Consider the following 18969-nt stretch of genomic DNA (forward strand, 5'->3'; position numbering starts at 1 on the left):
GCTTTTAGGTTTGCCAGGTGCCTTCCACAGAGTTAAGGAAACTGTAGGTATCCCTCCCCCTCCCTCCGGGAAAGGAGACAAACTGACAAAGGACACAATGCTTCTGGTTTCCATTGTTTTTGGTTTTTTAAAGGAACAATCTAAATATAAGAAACTATTTCCCTGGCATACCCCAGAGTTCTGCTACAAAAGACAGAGCCAAAGACACCTAAATAGCCACAGAGTCAAAAAAAAAAAAAAGTTTATTTGAGAACAAGAGTGAAAGCTTTTGCACATCTGACAAGGTAGAATTATTTTGATAATCGACGCCACCCACATTCAGCTCTACCAATATTCACAAATGGAACATTTTTTCCTAACAAAGATAGAGGCATAAGCAAAGGACTATGACTAAATAGAGTCAAAGGAAAGGTGAGGACCCAAATCTTATCCCATAGACTGATTCACAACACAGGATTTAAATCACATCATCCAGTCTCCTAATGCAGTGGTTCCTGACTTGGTTCCCTATCAGAACCCAGGGACTCTCTGAAAGGAAATCCCCATAACCAGACTGTACCCTGGCCCAGTCTCTAGGGCTGGGACCTAGGCATCAGTATTGTTTTAAGCTTCCCAGTTGATTCCAATTGTGCAGCCGAGGTAGATCACAACTGCTTCACAGGCCAGTAACAACTATAAGCAAGTTCCTGGGCCCATATCTGTCTCCAAGAATGAGGGATCCATTGGGCGCTGCTGGCTCCCATTGATTCTATCTTTCATTTTGCTCAAGAACTCCGTATGGTATCAGCTTTGAGTGCAATTTTGAGCCTTTCCATATGCCTTAGTGATATTTCAAGCCCTATTTAATTAGTAAATACCAGCAAAGAGAGAAAAGATGGCAAAAGAAATTTCCATAAGGCATGATACGAATAAATAAAAGTGAAAAAAAAAATCTCAGGTTTAAAAGTAAAGCATGAGAAGTCAAAGCCTGTGAAATTTTATTTATACAAAAGAATAAAAATATTTTAAAAGGACTGATTTAAGCTTATGCTTTTCAGTTTTTCCTATTCCTTGAACATGAAACTGCTTCCAACTCAAAAAGATTTAAGATAGGTAAATTATTAAATAAACACTCTTTACCTTTCCCCTGCAAGAAACCAAAGAGCCAAGTTCCCCATTGTGTTTATGGTAAACTAGGTCACTTTCAGTTTAAGAACATTGGCAACTCCGTGGAACAGATTATCAGATATGTCAGCAGGAAGGTATGAGCTGTACAAAGTCATTACAAAAAGCCCCAAAAGAAAATAAGACGATAAAAACAATAGAAAAATAATAAAACACAAACAACATAAGAAAATGCTAGGTATTTACAGCCTCCTTCTGAAATGTGATCAGTGCTCTACTTTCATCATAAAACAAAAGCAGAGACCATTCCCTGATGGGTATCACAGATGAAGCTGGTGCCGGCCAGGTTGGGGGGAGATGTTCGTTCCAAGAAGGGAGATTCAGTTAGCAACTTGCTGGGATTATAACCATGTCTTGGTCTTCCTGCAGTTCTGTTACTAAGAATGACACAGGGTAAATGATCCAATGTGGTCTTACAGAAATGACTTGTCACCACATTGCAGGACAACGACTCAGTCACAGGCACCGGGTCTGGGAAAGCAGAGGTGGATGGCCACGCACGCAGGCAAGGGATATTTATCTTTGTGAGGTCGGAGGAGGGAAGCAGGGCTCTACAGCCTGGAAGTTTCTGCACTAACGAGTCTTCTAATAGTCCTAAAGAGAAAAACAAAGCCCTAATTTACTCTCAGCAGAACACTGGTTTGAACCTAAAAAAAAACTGTAAATCTCATAAACAACTCTGCTAGGTGATCGTTCTGTGGCCAAAGATTCTATTTCAAGTGTAATGTACAGTATTTCACACCTGGAAGTGACCTGTCTTCTGAATCCACAAAGGGGCCGAAACACCTATTCTGCCCTAATTATTAGACATCCTGAGCTCACCAGTCAGGAAAAAAAAGAGCTAGTATTAACTCATTATTTAAGCAAAGGGAAGTTCTCTTCAGTATAAATGTATAACTCCTTTCTCTCTCCAATATAAAGAAAGTAAATAACACCTAAAAGTTGAAGTGTATATAGAGGGACACCCTAGATTTTAAAAATTAGAGTTGTGACCCCAAATTGGGGACACTCAAGTTCTGAAGACACTTTTCTAATTATTTTTCTAATCATCAACAATATTACCAGCCTCTCTGAAATGGTCTGGCTGATACTTACAGCTCGTGGTTTTTTGTTTAACTTCAGATCAATCCTGTATAGGAAAGATAAAGATATTTGCATTTCAATTTACAGAAAAAGAATCCAAGAATCAGCTACTGCATAGGGCACAAGCTATAACAAAGACTATTTGGTTAAGTAAAATCCACATTCTTCACTAGACTATGTCATATTTAGTTGTTTATCCAGGTATTATTAAGCAAGTGTTTAAAAACATGAGCAGATACTCCTGCCACAAGGCAAACTTAGATGACTCAAAAAGAAATATAGAGCAGTTATGAAAGCCACATAATTATTAAAAATTATTCCAAAATTACGCATTAAAGAGACTGAATTAAGAAGGCATGCTCTATGTTAACGTGTTAGCTCTGTAACTATATCACTGATAATCACTGAGACACATAATGATTAAGAATAGGAAAGAGACTAGGAGTTTGTATTTCCGGACATGAAACACAAAAGAAATTAAACAAATTTCAATTTTTAAATTTTCCAAAGCAAAATATCAAGATCTTAAACTATTAATCTCCTTATGAAGCAAAGCCAGAAAATCAATTTAAATATGAATTAAAGTTATCTATTTTAAAAGCAATTAAAATGCATAAAAGTGAAGTTTACTTAATTTTGCTGAAGTTATTAAATAAAATGTTACCTCCATCACGTTTTTCTGTTTTTAAAAAAAACTTCCCAGCCTAACCTAATATACATACCTACAATTAAACAGATAAACTATGGGTTAGAAAGGTCTCAAAAAGGCATATTGGTCTCTACACACTAAACAACACAGCACAAATACTAATTCAAATCAAACTTACTCAAAGTCATAATCAAACATGCCAGACGGGCTGAGGGGCAGCATTTGAAAGGAAGAAAGCAATAGAAATTAATATACTAATTGAATAAATTAGTTGATTAGCCACCCTAGCGAGATTTATAGAAACAAAAATCAGTTTTAAGAATCTTAAGCCATAAAGTTTCAAACATTAAAGCACCAAAGATTTTGTGGTTGGGAGATTGCCTTCCCTAAATGGTTTTCATATCAGAAGAACAGACTATGAAAGGAAAAGTTATTTCATTAGAAAACTAGATACCTGCAGGCCTTCTATTAGCTGTCAGATTTAGAGTTAGAACTTGGGAAATATTTAATTGTAATGACAAGTATAATTAGGGCATTAGAAAAAACAGAAAAAGAAAGGTTTAGTCATATAATGAAAGGTGCTTTGAAGACAGTACTAACAACTCAGCAAAATATACTTGCAATAAAACAAAAGATAAAAACGTCATACATTTTTTTAAAAGAAAACATTTTGCAACTTTTAATTCAAGTTATATGCTCTAAACAAGTTATATGTTCTAAACAAGTTATATGTTCTAAACGTGTCCAGGGAACATGGTACTCCTTTTCGACAGCATTCATTTTAGAAGCCAAGGGTCGAATGAATGAACTTCAGTGATAGGTGAGTCTTGTTCCAGAAACTGCAGAGCCTGAATTGGTGATGGCAGTTAACTGTTTGTGTCAGGACTACAGTTATGGAACACCAAGGTCTGCAGCACCCCTATGAAAACAAAGAAAAGTTGACACCCACAGGACCCAAGCCTCAGGAACCCGGATAGGAGCAGTACGAGAAAGTCATTTCGGGCCAGCATTGATAACCATGGTCTGGGCAGGCCTCCAAAGCAAACATTAACCCAGAGCATGACACCACCCCTGCTGGTTCTAACCTTTCAGACTACAGATAGGTGGCAAAGCAATATGCAAAATGGCTATCTTTTCCTCCTGATCAATGTTTGCAAGAATGAAGCTGGAAGAAAGCCTGACGTCAATATCTCTTATGCAACAGTTTCACTCAAGACTTCTGGGAAAGAACATACAGTAAGTATACAAACCAGGAACTATCAAAAATTTAACTTTCAGCCTCGTTTAACTTTGTTCACAAAGTAGACTGTACCTACAAAATGAAAACTTCACAAAGCTAGAATTCTAAGGTTTGGTATAGTACTAAAAACCTAAAAGAGCAGCTGTAAGTTATTATTTCAACTTTTTTCTTTTAAGATACTGAAATTTTTCAGATATTTATAATTTATGTAAAATATAAAATTCAGAACAGTGTGATCATTTATGAATACTAAAAATTTGATAAATTTTCATATTCCTGAAGAGGACAAATTCAAAAGTTATTCCTTTTTGCTAAAGTAACATACTTACTTCCACTTTGCTTTACTCACCATTAACAGTGCCTGGCACATAGTAGGTACTCAGCCATTTGTTGAAATAATTTACTACTGACTTTATCTGACTACATGGGGCGTGGCACATTGGAGGAGAAACAAGCACTATACTGGGTGCGAATTTACAAATATGTACAAAGTGCTCCACCCCCACTAAGGCATTAGTCAGGGGCGAGGGGTTTGGGCCACACACATGTCCTGACTAAAGATGGCAGGAATCTGAGAACCTTCACTGGCCACTGAACTGCCAGTCAGGCATACTCAACCTGTTTTCCCTAGAAAGAAGGTAAATAGCTCTACTCTGCTCTAAGGGGGAAGCCCAGCCAGATAAACCAAGGAAATGGTCAAAGGATCCTGCTTTCCAAACAGAAAGCACCATTTGTGAAAACAATAACTAGCATCAAAGATCTTTATAAATCCTAGTTATTTTTCTAGAAGGAGTTAGCTTCTAGGGCCAGGAGAGAAAAGTGTGGAAAGAAGTGAAGTTCCTACAGAAATCTACTAGAAACCTGCAAGAAGAAAGTTAGGTTCAATGCCTAAGTTCATTTTATCACCAGCTGATCATGTCACTGAGGGAAATGAAGTATTACCTGAAATAAACAACAGCTATCTAAAGAGTGTCTATTGCTATCAGTAACTGAAACTTTCATGGACATTTCCCCATATTCTACACACTGAAATAGGAAAAGCATCATTACTTTAAAATGACACTGGAGTAAATTTAATAAAAGCAACACAGAGCATGACAGTTAATTATCTTGACAATTTTAAAAAATATTTTTAAGAGTATGATTCTCTGTGACTATTTGTGATAAGCTAGCATCAGTCCTATCAGTGATCAAACATGTAGCCTTACAAAAAAGAAAAAGAGATGTAATTTTGCTATTTCTTACTGCTCTTATATGAGATTGGCAAGGTGATCTGTGGTTTGCAGAAAAATGCTAAGCTAGCAGTACTTAGTATTTGGAGGAAAGACTATTTCTGCAGTCTAAAAACCACCACCATCACTGACAATAAAAACTCTTAAAAGAATGAAAGAATCAGTTTATTCCAAGGAGGCTTAGACCAGTCAGAGTTAATTCTGCATTATTCCCGTGTGCCATAATATCCACAGAGCTAACAATTTAATACCCTGGGTGTATGAAGGAAAATCCTACAGTTCTGTAAAGCAACCCAACCTAGAAGCAAACCGGGGGACAGGGAACCCCACCCATCCCTTGCATGCCTTTCATCTCCTCAACATACAGACTCCCAAGAGGAGTAGGACAAAAGCTAGCCTATGGATACCAGGTTTCTATGCCTCCAAGAAGGTCTGAGGCCAGGGCAAGATTCCTCACTCTAGAAACTATACCCTCTCTGAATGCAGCTGTGTAATTTCCAATTATCTGAGTTAATAAGCCCCATATTATCATACAAACCCCAAGCAGAGTGAATGCTAAAATCCTCTCTGGGTGATACCTGACCCCTCTGTCCACTGATGCCATTCCTATCTCATTATGAACTGCAAAAAAACACAGTGGACAAATGTTATCTAGAAAGGCACTCCCATATCTTGCAGACTTTATGCTCTTCCTCTGATATCTGAAATCAGCACATTGCAGATGCATAAAAAGAGAAATCAGACGCAATCAAAAAACTTGCACTTTAAAGAAAAAAAGGCATATCAGATGGGTCCTCTCCATTCACGAGGAAACAAAAGCAGGCAGGGGTTGGGATTAAGAGCAAAGGACTTTATCCCACTATGCAGCCTCCCAACATGGACTAGCGGCATTTTTCAAATACTGTTACACAGACTCCATTCCTTTTTCCCTTTTCCCACTTCTAAAAGGATCCCAAATTCACTGTATTAAACAAAATTTTTATGGGATAAAATTCTTCCACAGTAGAAACAGTGAGAAGGCTGTCCTCCTGCATGGTAATGCTAAAGCCCACTAATTCCTCTCCTAGAAAGAGAAAAATTAGTCTGTTCATGTGGACCAATGGAACTTCTTTCCAACAGCACAGAAGGACTAAACCAATCCTGAAGAATTTATATTCTAGCACATGCCTGGGTTGTGGGCTTGATCCCCAGTTGGGTGTGTGCAGGAGGCAGACAATCAATGACTCTCTCATCATTGATGTTTCTATCTCTCTTTCCCCCTCTCCCTTCCTCTCTCTGAAATCAATAAAGATATATTTAAAAAAAGAAAAGAGAAAAAAAAAGAATTTTTTCTAGTAAAATTCCTACACAGCAATGGTCATGGAAGCTGTGGGCGGATGGGGGTAGGTTGGGGGCGGATCTAGGGGTGGGAGGTGGGAGGTGGTCCCTACCACTGACCTGTGTCGGTTTTTATTCTTTCGTTTTTTATGGCTGCTGTGATGACTCCCTGAGGAAGTAGAAGCAGCCTTCTGAGGTTTCACTCCCTGCACAGATCCATCCAGATCCTCAGGGTCCTCCTGGGTGGGCTCATTTTCCTGATTGTGGAAGTCTGGAGAAGTATCACTTTCTGTGCCACTTCCTGGTTCCCCTGGAGGGAAGAACACAAATCCCCAGAGGCATCATCAGCACTCAGGCAATCTGTCAGTCAGGAAAGATGTTTTGAGCAATAATATATGGATAAACTCACTGCATAAAGGTTATTTAAACACAGAATATACTACTAGGGTTAATAATTATACAGGAAGGTGAGAGATGACCTTGGAAAAACTTCCTATAGTTGGCCCTGGTTCCTTCCCCAAATCATACAGGAACCCATCTTTCTATCAAGAAAAGAGACCCATGAGAAGAGCCCCATTACCTAAATTACTCTCAGAAATCTTAAGATTATTTTTAAAAAGAGTAATAATATTCTTCAGCTGACACATAGTCCCAATTTTACAACATCCCTTAGAAATATTAAATATGCAAGGTCAAGAACAATTTGTATAAATATATATATTTTAAGAATAATTACAGCCCAGCCTGGTGTGGCTCAGCAGTTGAGCATCGACCTAGGATTCAGGAGATTAGGGTTTGATTACCGGTCAGGGCACATGCCCGGGTTGCGGGCTCCATCCCCAGTTAGGGGCGTGCAGGAGGCAGCCAATCAAAGATGACTCTCTCATCATTGATGTTTCTCTCTCTCTCCCTCTCCCTTCCTCTTCCTGAAATCAATAAAGATATATTAAAAATAATAATAATAATAACAATTACATATATTTTGGTAAATGTAAACTTTCTTTTTTCCTAAATTTCTTGAAACTCTAAATAGAAAAGGATGGGTGAAGATTTTCACCTTACTCAACTATTGAAGGATCCTAAACATGTATACTAGCTGTTTCTAAAATTTGTCAAAAGGGGTTATGTAGACAGTAGGAGGAGGAGCCAGTTTTCTTCTTTTGATGTCTTTATATTATAAACTGCTGGGAAGAGACTTTGAACTGAGTAGCATATGGACACAAGAAGTAAAAGAAGAGATGGTCCCCAAAAAGCAAGAGAAACAACCAGATCTCAGAAATCATGAAATCCTATTTTTGATCACTTCATGAAAGCAACAGAAGAGGGAGCTCTAGGGCTATAAAGCTAGAAAAAGTATACTGCTCAATCTGGGCCTTCTACAATTCAGGAAAAATGGATTTCATATAAAAATTAGCAAAAGAATTTCAAAACTTATCACATAACACTACAGTAACCAAGAGCGTGTAGTACGGGCATAAGAACAGACATACAGAAACCAGGGAAGCTAATTCAAAGGCCAGATATAAACCCTTAACATTTATGATCAACTGATTTTCAACAAGGGCCACACACATTTCCTGACTAAAGCTGGCAGGAATCTGAGAACCTTCACTGGCCACTGAGCTGCCCGTCTAATCTGGCCCTACCAAATTTGATGGGGCAATTCAATTAAAAGACAATGATGAAGAAAACAAACTATTTATTCATTGTGGGCCAGGTGCTTATGGGAGTACTGAGTAAATGGATGAATTGGTCATATTCTATAAGGTAAACACACAAGTGCATACAAAACAGTGTAAATCAAATCAAAGCCCTATGGATGGAGAAGGTAACATGCCAAGCAGTAACTGATACACCAAAGTACTGATGTGGCTATTAGGTATCATAAGAGTCAGAGAAGAAAGAGTGAATTACTCAGGAAAAGCTTCACTGAAGGGGTAGAATTTAAACTGGACCTTGAAAAATGAGAAGCCAAAATAAGTACAAAAAACAGCACAAGCAAAAGCGTAGAGGTGAGAAAACACAAGGTATATTTGGGACAAATGAATCAAACAACATCATTTAAACAGAGAGCTTAAGAGATGAGAGGTGAAATGGAATGGCAGGCCAAGAGGACTCATAAATGTCAGAGTAAGTAAAGGGTTTCATCTAGGGAGACAGTACAAGGTGATAGTAAAGAGAACTGACTTGTGGCTTAACCTTTCTAAGCCTGTTTCCCCATTTGTAAAGTAAGAATTCTTTCTTTCATGTGCTGAGTATCTCTTATGGATGAGGCATTGGGCTAGACAGTGGGCTACCACAATGTTCCCAATTTTCAAGGATTAGCTTTAAGGACTAAATGAGATAATGAAAGTAAAGTGTTTGCTTGCTGTCTGGAACATAGTAAGTGTTGAATCTCAATATCCTTGAGATCTACAAGCATGCAAGTCAAATTTTAAACAAACAGTAAAGACTACTTGCAATAAAATGGTTGTTAGCAGGATATAACAAGGCAGAGCCATCAGGAATCTCTGAACAGAGAAGTGACATCCAGCAATGAATATTTATGGAGATCTCTGCACAAATCCGTGTTTTAGGGTTATTAGGCTAGAAGTGGTTTATAAGAGGAACTGGAGCCAGGGAAACGAAACACTGTTAAAATACAAAGTGAGACCATAAAGTAAGAATAATTTTCTTCCTTGGCTCAAGGAAGCAGAAGAGGAGTGATGGCAAAAGGGCTGGGTGACAACATCTCAAAGTGCATCAGCGAGTCAGTTAACCAGATGGGGCTGCCACCATGGAAGAACACATAAGCTTGTTTCTCACTGACATAAAAGTAAGCAACTTATTTTTAGAGGGAAGAACATCAGATTTTGACTAAGTTTAATAAATCTACAAACGAGACACTCTACTTATTAAAAGACAGAAGTACCCATTCAATAGTGTCAAGGCAATAACTTCTGAGCAGCACGAACGCTTAAAGGAGGCAAGGAAGGTGCCCAGAACAAGGCTTCACGCAGTCGTACACTTACGCACTGGAGCGGCATCAATGCTGAGGGGATCTGGTTTGACGAAAGCTCCAGAGGAGTCCAGTGAAACAAACATTAGAGACTGTGCTGCTCCTTTAAAGGAAACTGGATAAAATCTGCCTGTTTTTTCTTATTCTTTTTAAAAAATATACAATGGGCCTGGCCAGGCGTGGCTCAGCGGTTGAGCATCAAAGTAGGATCCAGGAGATCACGGTTCAATTCCCAGGTCAGGGCACATGCCCGGGTTGCGGGCTCAGTCCCCAGATGGGGGCAGGCAGGAGGCAGCCGATCAATGACAACTCTCTCATCATTGATGTTTCTATCTCTCTCTCCCTCTCCCTTCCTCTCTCTGAAGTCAATAAAGATATATTTTAAAAATAATATATACACAATGGTTCACAAATCTGCATAACGTTCCCCTTTAGGGACCATGCTAATATACTTTATTATTCTAATTGGGTACATCTGAAGCCAAAGAAAGCAGAAAGCAATGCATTTCTGAGGAAAATTTTCAAAATGGTTTGAAAATAAAATGCCAAAAGTGCAAAACTCTAAAATCCTTGAGATCTAAGGATATGCAAGTCAGAATTCTAAGAGAAAAGAATGTTTGCTTCATTGCCACCAAAGATCAAAAACAAAAATCATTCCACAAGATTTGTTATACAGAAATTCTGAGATTTATCTGAGATAAATTCAGAGGTTATTAGAGATTCTGTACAAAGGAAAAGATATGAGGCGCAACATAGACCATTCCTTCCTCTCAGGGAATTAAAGCTTAGTTTGAATCACCTGGGCCATTCAGGGACACTCAAGCCTTGAACTTGGTTTAAAGAGGTCCCCACGCCTAGCAGAAGCAAACATTAAGTCTTCTCTGGAAGACAGTACCTTCACCCTCGCCCTCAAATTATTCTATGAATACTTTTAATAATAATGAGCAGCACACTAAGATAACCAAGCACACAGGGAGATTAGATTTCATGAGTAATGACCAGTAGAAACAACAAACAAAAACAGGTCATTAAGGACTTCAGAAATTGAAATTAAATACAGACTATAGAATAACTATGCTTACTAGACTTAAAGAAGTAAAAGTTTGAAAATAAATGCAAAGAAAACTACTGCAAAATTACATAGATCTTAAAAATAATTAAGTAGAATTTATGACAATAAAATTGTAATAACAAAAGATTTAAAATCAAGGGAAATCAGATTTAACTGAAAAGAGAATTAGAAACTGGTAGGTCAGGAAAAAAATTACTCATCCGCAGCACAGAGACAAAAAGATATAAGATACAGAAGAGATAATAAAAGACGTAAAGGTTTAAATGAGAAGGTTTAACATGCAGTGAACCAGAGTACCAGAAGGAAAGGAGAGAAAGCATGTAACAAAAGCAGTATCTGAAAAGATAACAGCTGGGAATTTTCCAGAAATGATAAAAAATACCAAACACAGTTTCAACAAGTCCAGTGAAACCCAAGCCAGATAAATAAATAAAAATTCATACTTAGACACATTGTAGTTAACTGCAGAAAATCAAGACAAATATAAAATCTTATAAATAGCAGTGGGAAGTGGTAATGATAAAGGTAGTGAGATAAAATGCAAAAGAATTACTTTAAAGGGGCTCTGACCATTTGAATTAACAAACTCCAGAATTTGTGTAATTCTCTACACTCTGCTTTATTCCAAAAAAAATTCCAGGCAGCTTGCCAAGATTCATATAATGTAATCCACTAAAATAAATTTAAAATGAGATAAGGCAAAGAAGAATAGAAGAGGAAAGTAAGCTGGATATAGTACTAAGATTCAGCCTAAAATGCATGCTATAAATTCCTCTTTGCTTTCTAGAGGGGCACCACAAATTCAGCTTTAAGCATTTTAGCACCCATACAAAGAGGGGCAGTCAAGTACAAGATTTTCAGTAAAAAACTAGTCCTTCAGAGAAAACAACAATTTCTAAAGAAGATGATAATCAGAATGACAATAAACAACATTTGCAACATCTCTCACAGTAAATAGAGACACATTTTACAAGACCAAATGCAACTTTATAGGGAAGACCAAGGAACACAAATATGATATACTGCCGAGGTGAGGTTCAATCCAGGAGGAAGATCTTAGGGTAGGATGGTCTGCACACGCTTCAGAAACTCTGTAATACGTAAGTACTTTCTCAGGAAAGCTTCTGAAAGGAGTGGCTTTAAAAATCTTTTCCTGACAGCTAGCTACTCTGTGTGAATAACTAGGTACAGAGCATATATACTAAACTACCTACTAAGCCAGGGGCAGGATAACAGGCTCTCTGTGAAAACTGAGGAGTCAGACATCATTCCATCTCGACTCACAAGAGTAAGATCCACAGTGTTCCTTACCAGTCTCATACTCTACAAAGCAGATGAAACGGCTCTACATTCTACAAGTGGCATTAACTGGAAAGCAATAAGATTTAACTGACAGTCATAGCAAAAGAAAAATAAATTTTAAAAACTTGGTACAATTGATAAGGTTGGCAAAAAGAAGCAGAGATGCCTGCAAAGTTTTGAATGATGGAGAACAGAAAAACTGGGCAGACATGTTTTAAAGGAAACAGAACACCTCAGTTTTAGACAAAATGTTCGGGTTTGAATATCTGAATGGAAATGTATAGAACACATTTTCTAGAACTGTATCACTCAAGCTGGGGAAAGGGGTTAAGGATAGAGCTAAAAATTTAGAATCTGTACACAGAGATAAAAATTGAAGTCGTTGAGTGGTTCTAATTCCCAAACCACCAAAATCCCTTCGCCTCAAACCACTGCCCCAAGGCAAACAAAAGAACTGAATCCCACAAGATATGCCATCAGAAAGAAGTACATGCAGCCACAGTACAAAAAGCAGGCTATATTTAAAAATTTTTTTTAATCCTCACCCAAGGATATTTTTTCCATTGCTTTTCAGAGAGAGTAGAAGGGAGAGAGAGAGAGAGAGAGAGAGAGAAACAGAAACATCAATGTGAGAGAGACACATGGACTGGCTGCCTTCCTCTCTTGCACCGAATGGGCCAGGATTTGAGCCTGCAACCGAGTTAAGTGCCTTGGCTGGAATCAAACCCTTCAGTCCTCGGGCTGGCACTATAACCACTGATCCAAACCAGCAGGTTGTATTTTAAAGTGACCCAGTGCACAGGGAGAACATTCAATTCAGCTACAGAGTCTGACTCTGGATAAATGTACAGGTCTATATCCCATAACTAGAAATTAGAACATAATTACGCTGTATGGCTCACTTACAGAGAATGACACAATTTCTCTACAAAGTAAACACCATCCACTCTCTATTTTATATTGAAGAACACACAGGTATGTTCTGTTTTCCTAAAAATTATTAAGTTGAGAATTTCCTAAAAATTATTAAGTTGGGAACATGGGGATTTATTAGATATGTCTGAAATTTTCCATGATAAAAGGTTTTTTTAACTTATAAAAATTCCCAAAGACTTAACAGGAGTGAAGACGTATCTTTCTGTCTTTGAGCAGCTAACATCAACCTTCCTGTGATACAAGAGTCAGGAAGGAAGGACATGGTCATCTCTTTCTCGTAAGAAAGACATGATTAAAGATACAGTAAGAGGTTATTAACTTCTAGAAAGAAGACGTAAAAGGGTATGTAAGAGATGCAGTCTTCAGATACACTGCTGGATAGGCGTAAAAGATAGGAACTATGGTAGCTTCAAAATAAACTGATGAAAAAGTAGAAAAGTAAACTTACTCTTTTCAATGAGCTGGTCCTGAACTCCTGCCAGTGCACTTACTGCCTAAAAGAAAAAACCACTAGTTATAAGAAAAATTATCACAGGGAGAGCACTCACAGACAGAACGGAAAGAGAAAACTCACAGAAATTTAACTGAGGCTTTCCTCAACAAGAGGCCACATAAAGATCCCTCCCACTTTACTTACAGCTGCTGAAGTAACTGAGGATTTACTGAAGAGCCTCTCAGCTTCCTTAAACTTCCGGTTCCTTCGATCGTTTTTGCTATTGGAGTTTCTAAAACACACACAAGGATTCGTCATGAGCACCAAGCTTTGTCTATGGCTCAGAAACTCTTTTATTACCTCTATACCACTTGGATTGACCAAAACAACCTTTACACTGAATGCCTATGTGGGGAGACAACAATGGTTTCCAATGTATAGAATGTGCTCCATTGTGGTTGGTTCATAATCATTTTCATTTTAGTATGTATGTATTTGAATGATTAAAAAAAACCCCACCAAACTAGCATAGACTAGTGGTATGAAGTGTCTGTTAAATAAATTTTAAAAATTTAAAGGAGCCCGGCTGGGCGTGGCTCAGCGGTTGAGCATTGACCTAGGTTCCAGGCGATCAGGGTTCGATTCCCAGTCAGGGCATATGCCCGGGTTGTGGGCTCGATCAATGACTCTCTCATCATTGATGTTTCTATCTCTCTCTCTGCCTCTCCTTTCCTCTCTTTGAAATCAGTAAAGATATATTAAAAAAAAAAATTTAAAGGAAAAAAAACAGGGTTCCTTAGAAAAATGGTCTGGGACAAGAAAAGGAAAAGGTGACAGAAAGGAACAAGGTGTTCAAACTAATAGAATCATGTCAAAAGCACAAAGGAATCAGCTTAAGGAGGCTCCCTCTGGCCACATTTGGGATAAACTAAGCATCAAAAAGCATGATGGGCCCAGCAGGTATGGCTCAGCAGTTGAGCACTGACCTATGATCCAGGAGATCAAAGTTCAATCCCCAGTCAGGGGCGTGCAGGAGGCAGCCAATCAATGACTCATCATTGATGTTTCTATCTCTCTCTCTCCCTTCCTCTTTCTGAAATCAATAAAGATATTTTTTTTTAAAAAAAAAAAAAGAATGATGGGAGTCCTGGCCGGGTGGCTGGTTGGTTGAAGCATCACCCTGTATACCAAAAGGCTGCAGGTTCAATTCCTAGTCAGAATCCACCAGGTTGTGAGTTCAATCCCTGGTTGGGGTAGGTACAAGGCAACCGATTGGTGTTTCTCTCTCTCTCTCCCCCCTCTCTCTTTCTAAAATCAATAAACATATCCTCATGTAAAAATTTTTAAAAAATGATGGATATGTCAGTTTTTGCACTTCTCTGTATATATTTCAATAAATTAATTTATCCTAAAAAATAAACCCCTATAATAAAAAAGTGACAGTGCTAGATCTCAAGAGTAATTTTTTTTATATATATCTTTATCGATGTCAGAGAGAGGAAAGGAGAGGGACAGAGAGAGAGAGAGAAACATCAATGATGAGTCATTGATCGGCTGCCTCCTGCATGTCCCCGACTGGGGATCGAGTCTGCAACCCAGGCATGTGCCCTGACCAGGAATAGAACCCCGATCGACTGGATCCTAGGTCAACACTCAACGGCTGAGCCATGCCCAGCTGGGCTCAAGAGTAATTTTTAAAAAACAATCCATGAATATCTGGTGCTACAAAAGAGAGAGATGAAGAGGATGAAAGGGAGAGAAGATAAAAAGGGAAGGCTCTTCTTTCAGAATACCAGTAATAAATGTAAAAGGAATAGTAAAATTGGAATCACCATTTTACAACCTCCATATAATAACTGATTCAGGTAGAAAATCAACAATGTAGACTAAAACCACTGAATAAAAATGGGGGGGGGGGGCAGTATATTCCCACTTTCTAAAAGTATAAGCTCCAAACTTATATGTTAATTACAAAGAAAAGAAATAAACTTTACAATGGAGAAATCACATGGTCAAACTTAGCAGCACCAATAATGGGACATTCTGACACTATGTGCTTACTGATAAAATAGAGGTAAACAAAAGAGGTACACAAATCACTAATGCAACATTTCTACCAAAAATAGTTAAAGGGTCTCTCATGAGGTCGCAATAAGAAAAACCTGGAATTGGGACATTCTACAAGACAATGTCATAAACAACTACTTCACCACCAAAAAGGATGGGAGACACTCCTAAATTAAGAGACCAAAGGGATATCACAGCCAAATGCAATGAAAAATTCTGACTGGATCAAAATAAGGTAGCAAACCATGTTGTGGACAATTAGGGAAAATTGAATAAAGACTGTATATTAGGTGATACAATTATTAATGTAGTGATAATTTTCTCAGCATAATTATGGCTAGGTAAGAAAAATGTTCTTATTCTTAGGAGATAATTACTGACATATTTAGGGGCAATGTGTCATGAGATCTGCTTCTAACTTTTAAAAGGGTTAGCGAAAAAACCCAACAAAGTATAGGGGGGAAGGGGAGACACAACCATAAAGGAGTAGCATAACAGAGATCTTTATGGTGATGGAACAGTTCTGTATCTTGATTGCAGTGGTGGTTACAGGAATCCACACATATGGGGAAACTGGGGGAAGGGTACATGGGACCTCTCTGTATTTTATTGTAACTTCCTATGTACTTATAATTATTTCAAAATTTAAAAAAAATTTAATGCAGATATAGGTGTATGTTTATATATATTATAGAGAAAGAGAAGAGAGAGGAAACAAATGTGGCAACAAGTTAACTAACAATTGCTGAATTCCGCTGAAGGGTATCAAGTGTTCATATACTATTCCTATTCTTTCACTTTTCTTCTCTTTTTCCTTTTTCAATTTTATTGATCTTTAGAGAGAGGAAGGGGGAGAAAGAAACATCAATGTGAGAGAGAAACATCGATCAGTTGCCTCTGGCACTCACCCCAACCAGAGATCAAACCCAAAACCTAGGTATGTGTTCTGATTAGGAATGGAACCTGGCACCTTTTGGTAGGTTCCAACCAACTGAGCCACACCAGCCAGGGCTCTTTCAATCTTTCTATAAATTTAAAAAATTTCAAAAAGTTTAGAAAGTTTTCAAGAATACTATTATTAAATAAATCATGGTACAGTTGGTAATAGGTATGGCAAATATTGTGAGGGTGGAACTCATGACTGATTAAAATGTGGAAAACACTACTAGAATGCTATTGTGTAAGGTATTATATGCTGTATTTCATTTAAGCCTCACACACTCCTGTGCCATAGGCAGGACTTTCCCTATCCCACAGATGTAGGATTTGTTTAGGATTACTCAGTGAGTGAGGCTGAGGCTGAGGCTGAGTGTGAGTCCAAGTTCAAGCCCAAACCTCTTTCCACACTACCACTTACTATAATGCCTCCCTGCAAAGTTGCTATCAAAAACTTAGAGTCCTAAAAACAACTATTAGTAGATCACAATACAAACACCACAGGCTTTTGACACTCACTTTTGGTTGGTTAGATACCTATCCCAGCCACGAATGATATTGCCATACATCTGAGTGTCTTCCAGGTAGCTTCCTTCAAAAGCATAGATCTGTCTCTCCAAGTTTGCCAGTGTTTCCTGAGAGATGAAAAACAAAGAAATGGATGCCTTTTAAATGCAAACATTAAATCTGACCAAACTGAAATCTTGCTATTAGACTTAAAAACTCAAGCACAAATACACTAAATTACCCTTGTGGAGAGATGGATGCTATGGGGAGGAGCAGGCAGATTAAAGACAGTCTAGAATTGTCCTGTTGGGTCCCTTTGAGAATAGAATGAAACAGAGAGAGAGCCTGTCCCCTGAAAAATGTATGCACGTGCAAAATTTTGTATATACTTCAGGGGGTTCACGGAAACCCAAGTGTGAAGAACCCTGGCTCATGCTGACTCCACTCCCATGCAGAAATGGTATTGCTGGAGGAGAGGGAAGGGTGAGCAGCTTTCCAGCGCCAGCCAACTCGCTCCCCTCCCCTCAGAAAGGCCGCCTGCACTGGACAGCCAGTTGCTATGGAAACCTGGGAGGACAGCTTCAGGTGAGATGGGCCTCCCAGGTGCCCAAGCCAAGACTCCGCGGGCAGTGAGGGCTCGGCCGCCAGGGCGCACGGGACCCTGAGTGCCTGTCACAATTTGTAATTCCCCAGACTGAGTCGGCATCCCTCGCCCTTCCTCTGCTAGACGTCCCAAACACATCGCATCCCTGCCCATCAGAAATCCCATTCAATGCATCTACTACTAGCCCCCCAAAGGACCGCGCTCCTCCAGCCTCCAAAGGCGAGACTGGATGACGGAGTCCCCCTCCCACCCTGCCCCGCCGAAGCCCACCGGCCAGCCCGACCCAGTCTCCCTCAGCCTACCGACACGCCCGCTCTCACCCACCCTCCGAGGCTCCCGGCGCTCGCCTTCCCGGGCTGCCACACGCGAGCCCCGCAGCCGCGGCGCCATCCTCCCTCCACGCCCCCGCCCGCCCGCCTCGCGCCCCTCCCGCCCCCGGCTGCCGCCCAGCCGGGAAGCCGAGGCGCTGGCGGGCCGCGGAATGCGCAGCTCTGCGTCGGGCCGCCGGGCTCCGGACCGCCGCGCAGCGCCCGCGAACTAACGGCCTGGAGCGGCGGGGCAGGGGCCTGGAGGCGGGGGCGGGCGCGGGCCCCCCCACCCTGGCTCCCCGGGTGCCAGCCCCTCACCGCCAGCTCCTGCTTCCGCTTCACGAGCTCCGCCAGCTCCCGCCGGGTGTCCGGGATCTGCGGTGGCGCTGCCTTGTTGTGCATCGCCATGTTGGGCTGAGGCGGGCAGCGGTGGCGCCGGGCTGGGGGCGGGCCTGCGTGCGGCCGCCGCCAGGGGGCGCCCCGCCGCACTGCGCCTGCGCGCGCGGCTTCCGGAGACGCGGGCCGCGCCGCGCTCTGGGCCTTCTGCTCCCGCGCGCCCTGCCCGGGGGAGGCGCGCGGGCTCTCTGGGCTCCGTACCACCTGCAAGTCCGCCCCTGGTGGGCGGTTTACCTTTACAGGCGCCGCACGCGCACCTTGCCGGCACCAGACGCCTGTCCCCTCAGTGAATGACGCTCACAGCCCACCGAGTAGCCCAAGTCAGCAACCTGCGTCCCTCCCTCTCCTTCTCACCTTAATCCTGTTCGCAGCCCGTTCCCCGGCCTGACCCTGCAAATCCCTTTGCTGTGTTGGCCACCGCCCTCCCGCCCTCCCTATTTTTGGCTACTCTATTCCAACAGGCTCCTGTTTCCACACTAAGCTGCATTTAGTCCATGATCCACAATGGTGCCAGGATAATTTGATCTTGGAAAACAAATGTGGTGTCATTCCCCTGGTTGTAACCTTCAATGGCTTCCCACTCCCCTTTCTAGAGACAAATACTAAGAAACGTATGTGTAGTGGTTACCATCCCAAACGAGCCAGAACTACCTTGTTCGAAATCCGACCTCTACCACTGATGAGCTGTGAGACCTTGGGCAAGTCACCAAAGTTCACGTGTCAAC

General features: G+C 40.5%; 1 protein-coding gene across 5 annotated transcripts; it reads right to left on the minus strand.

Moving 5' to 3' along the window:
* Positions 1-224: 224 nt before the first annotated feature.
* On the minus strand, positions 225-18332 carry MEAF6 (MYST/Esa1 associated factor 6). 5 transcript variants are annotated; one of them, XR_013999375.1, is made up of 9 exons: positions 18167-18332; positions 16949-17064; positions 13631-13718; positions 13442-13487; positions 6806-6995; positions 3075-3104; positions 2912-2969; positions 2260-2293; positions 225-1758 (listed from the first exon to the last, which is right to left on the minus strand). XR_013999375.1 is itself a non-coding variant. In XM_081144938.1 (8 exons), the coding sequence occupies exons 1-8, from the start codon at positions 18254-18256 to the stop codon at positions 1750-1752; spliced, it is 603 nt and encodes a 200-aa protein (XP_081001064.1). In that variant the 5' UTR covers positions 18257-18306; the 3' UTR covers positions 225-1749. The 5 variants fall into 5 exon arrangements, 2 of the variants coding, with proteins under 2 accessions (XP_081001064.1, XP_081001065.1); XR_013999376.1 differs by lacking the exon at positions 3075-3104 and having other exon boundaries at positions 18167-18299; XR_013999377.1 differs by lacking the exon at positions 2912-2969 and having other exon boundaries at positions 3075-3815; positions 18167-18299.
* Positions 18333-18969: the final 637 nt, after the last annotated feature.

This window comes from Miniopterus schreibersii (assembly GCF_964146895.1).
Source record: "Miniopterus schreibersii genome assembly, chromosome: 8".
NCBI classification, from domain to species: Eukaryota; Metazoa; Chordata; class Mammalia; order Chiroptera; family Miniopteridae; genus Miniopterus; species Miniopterus schreibersii.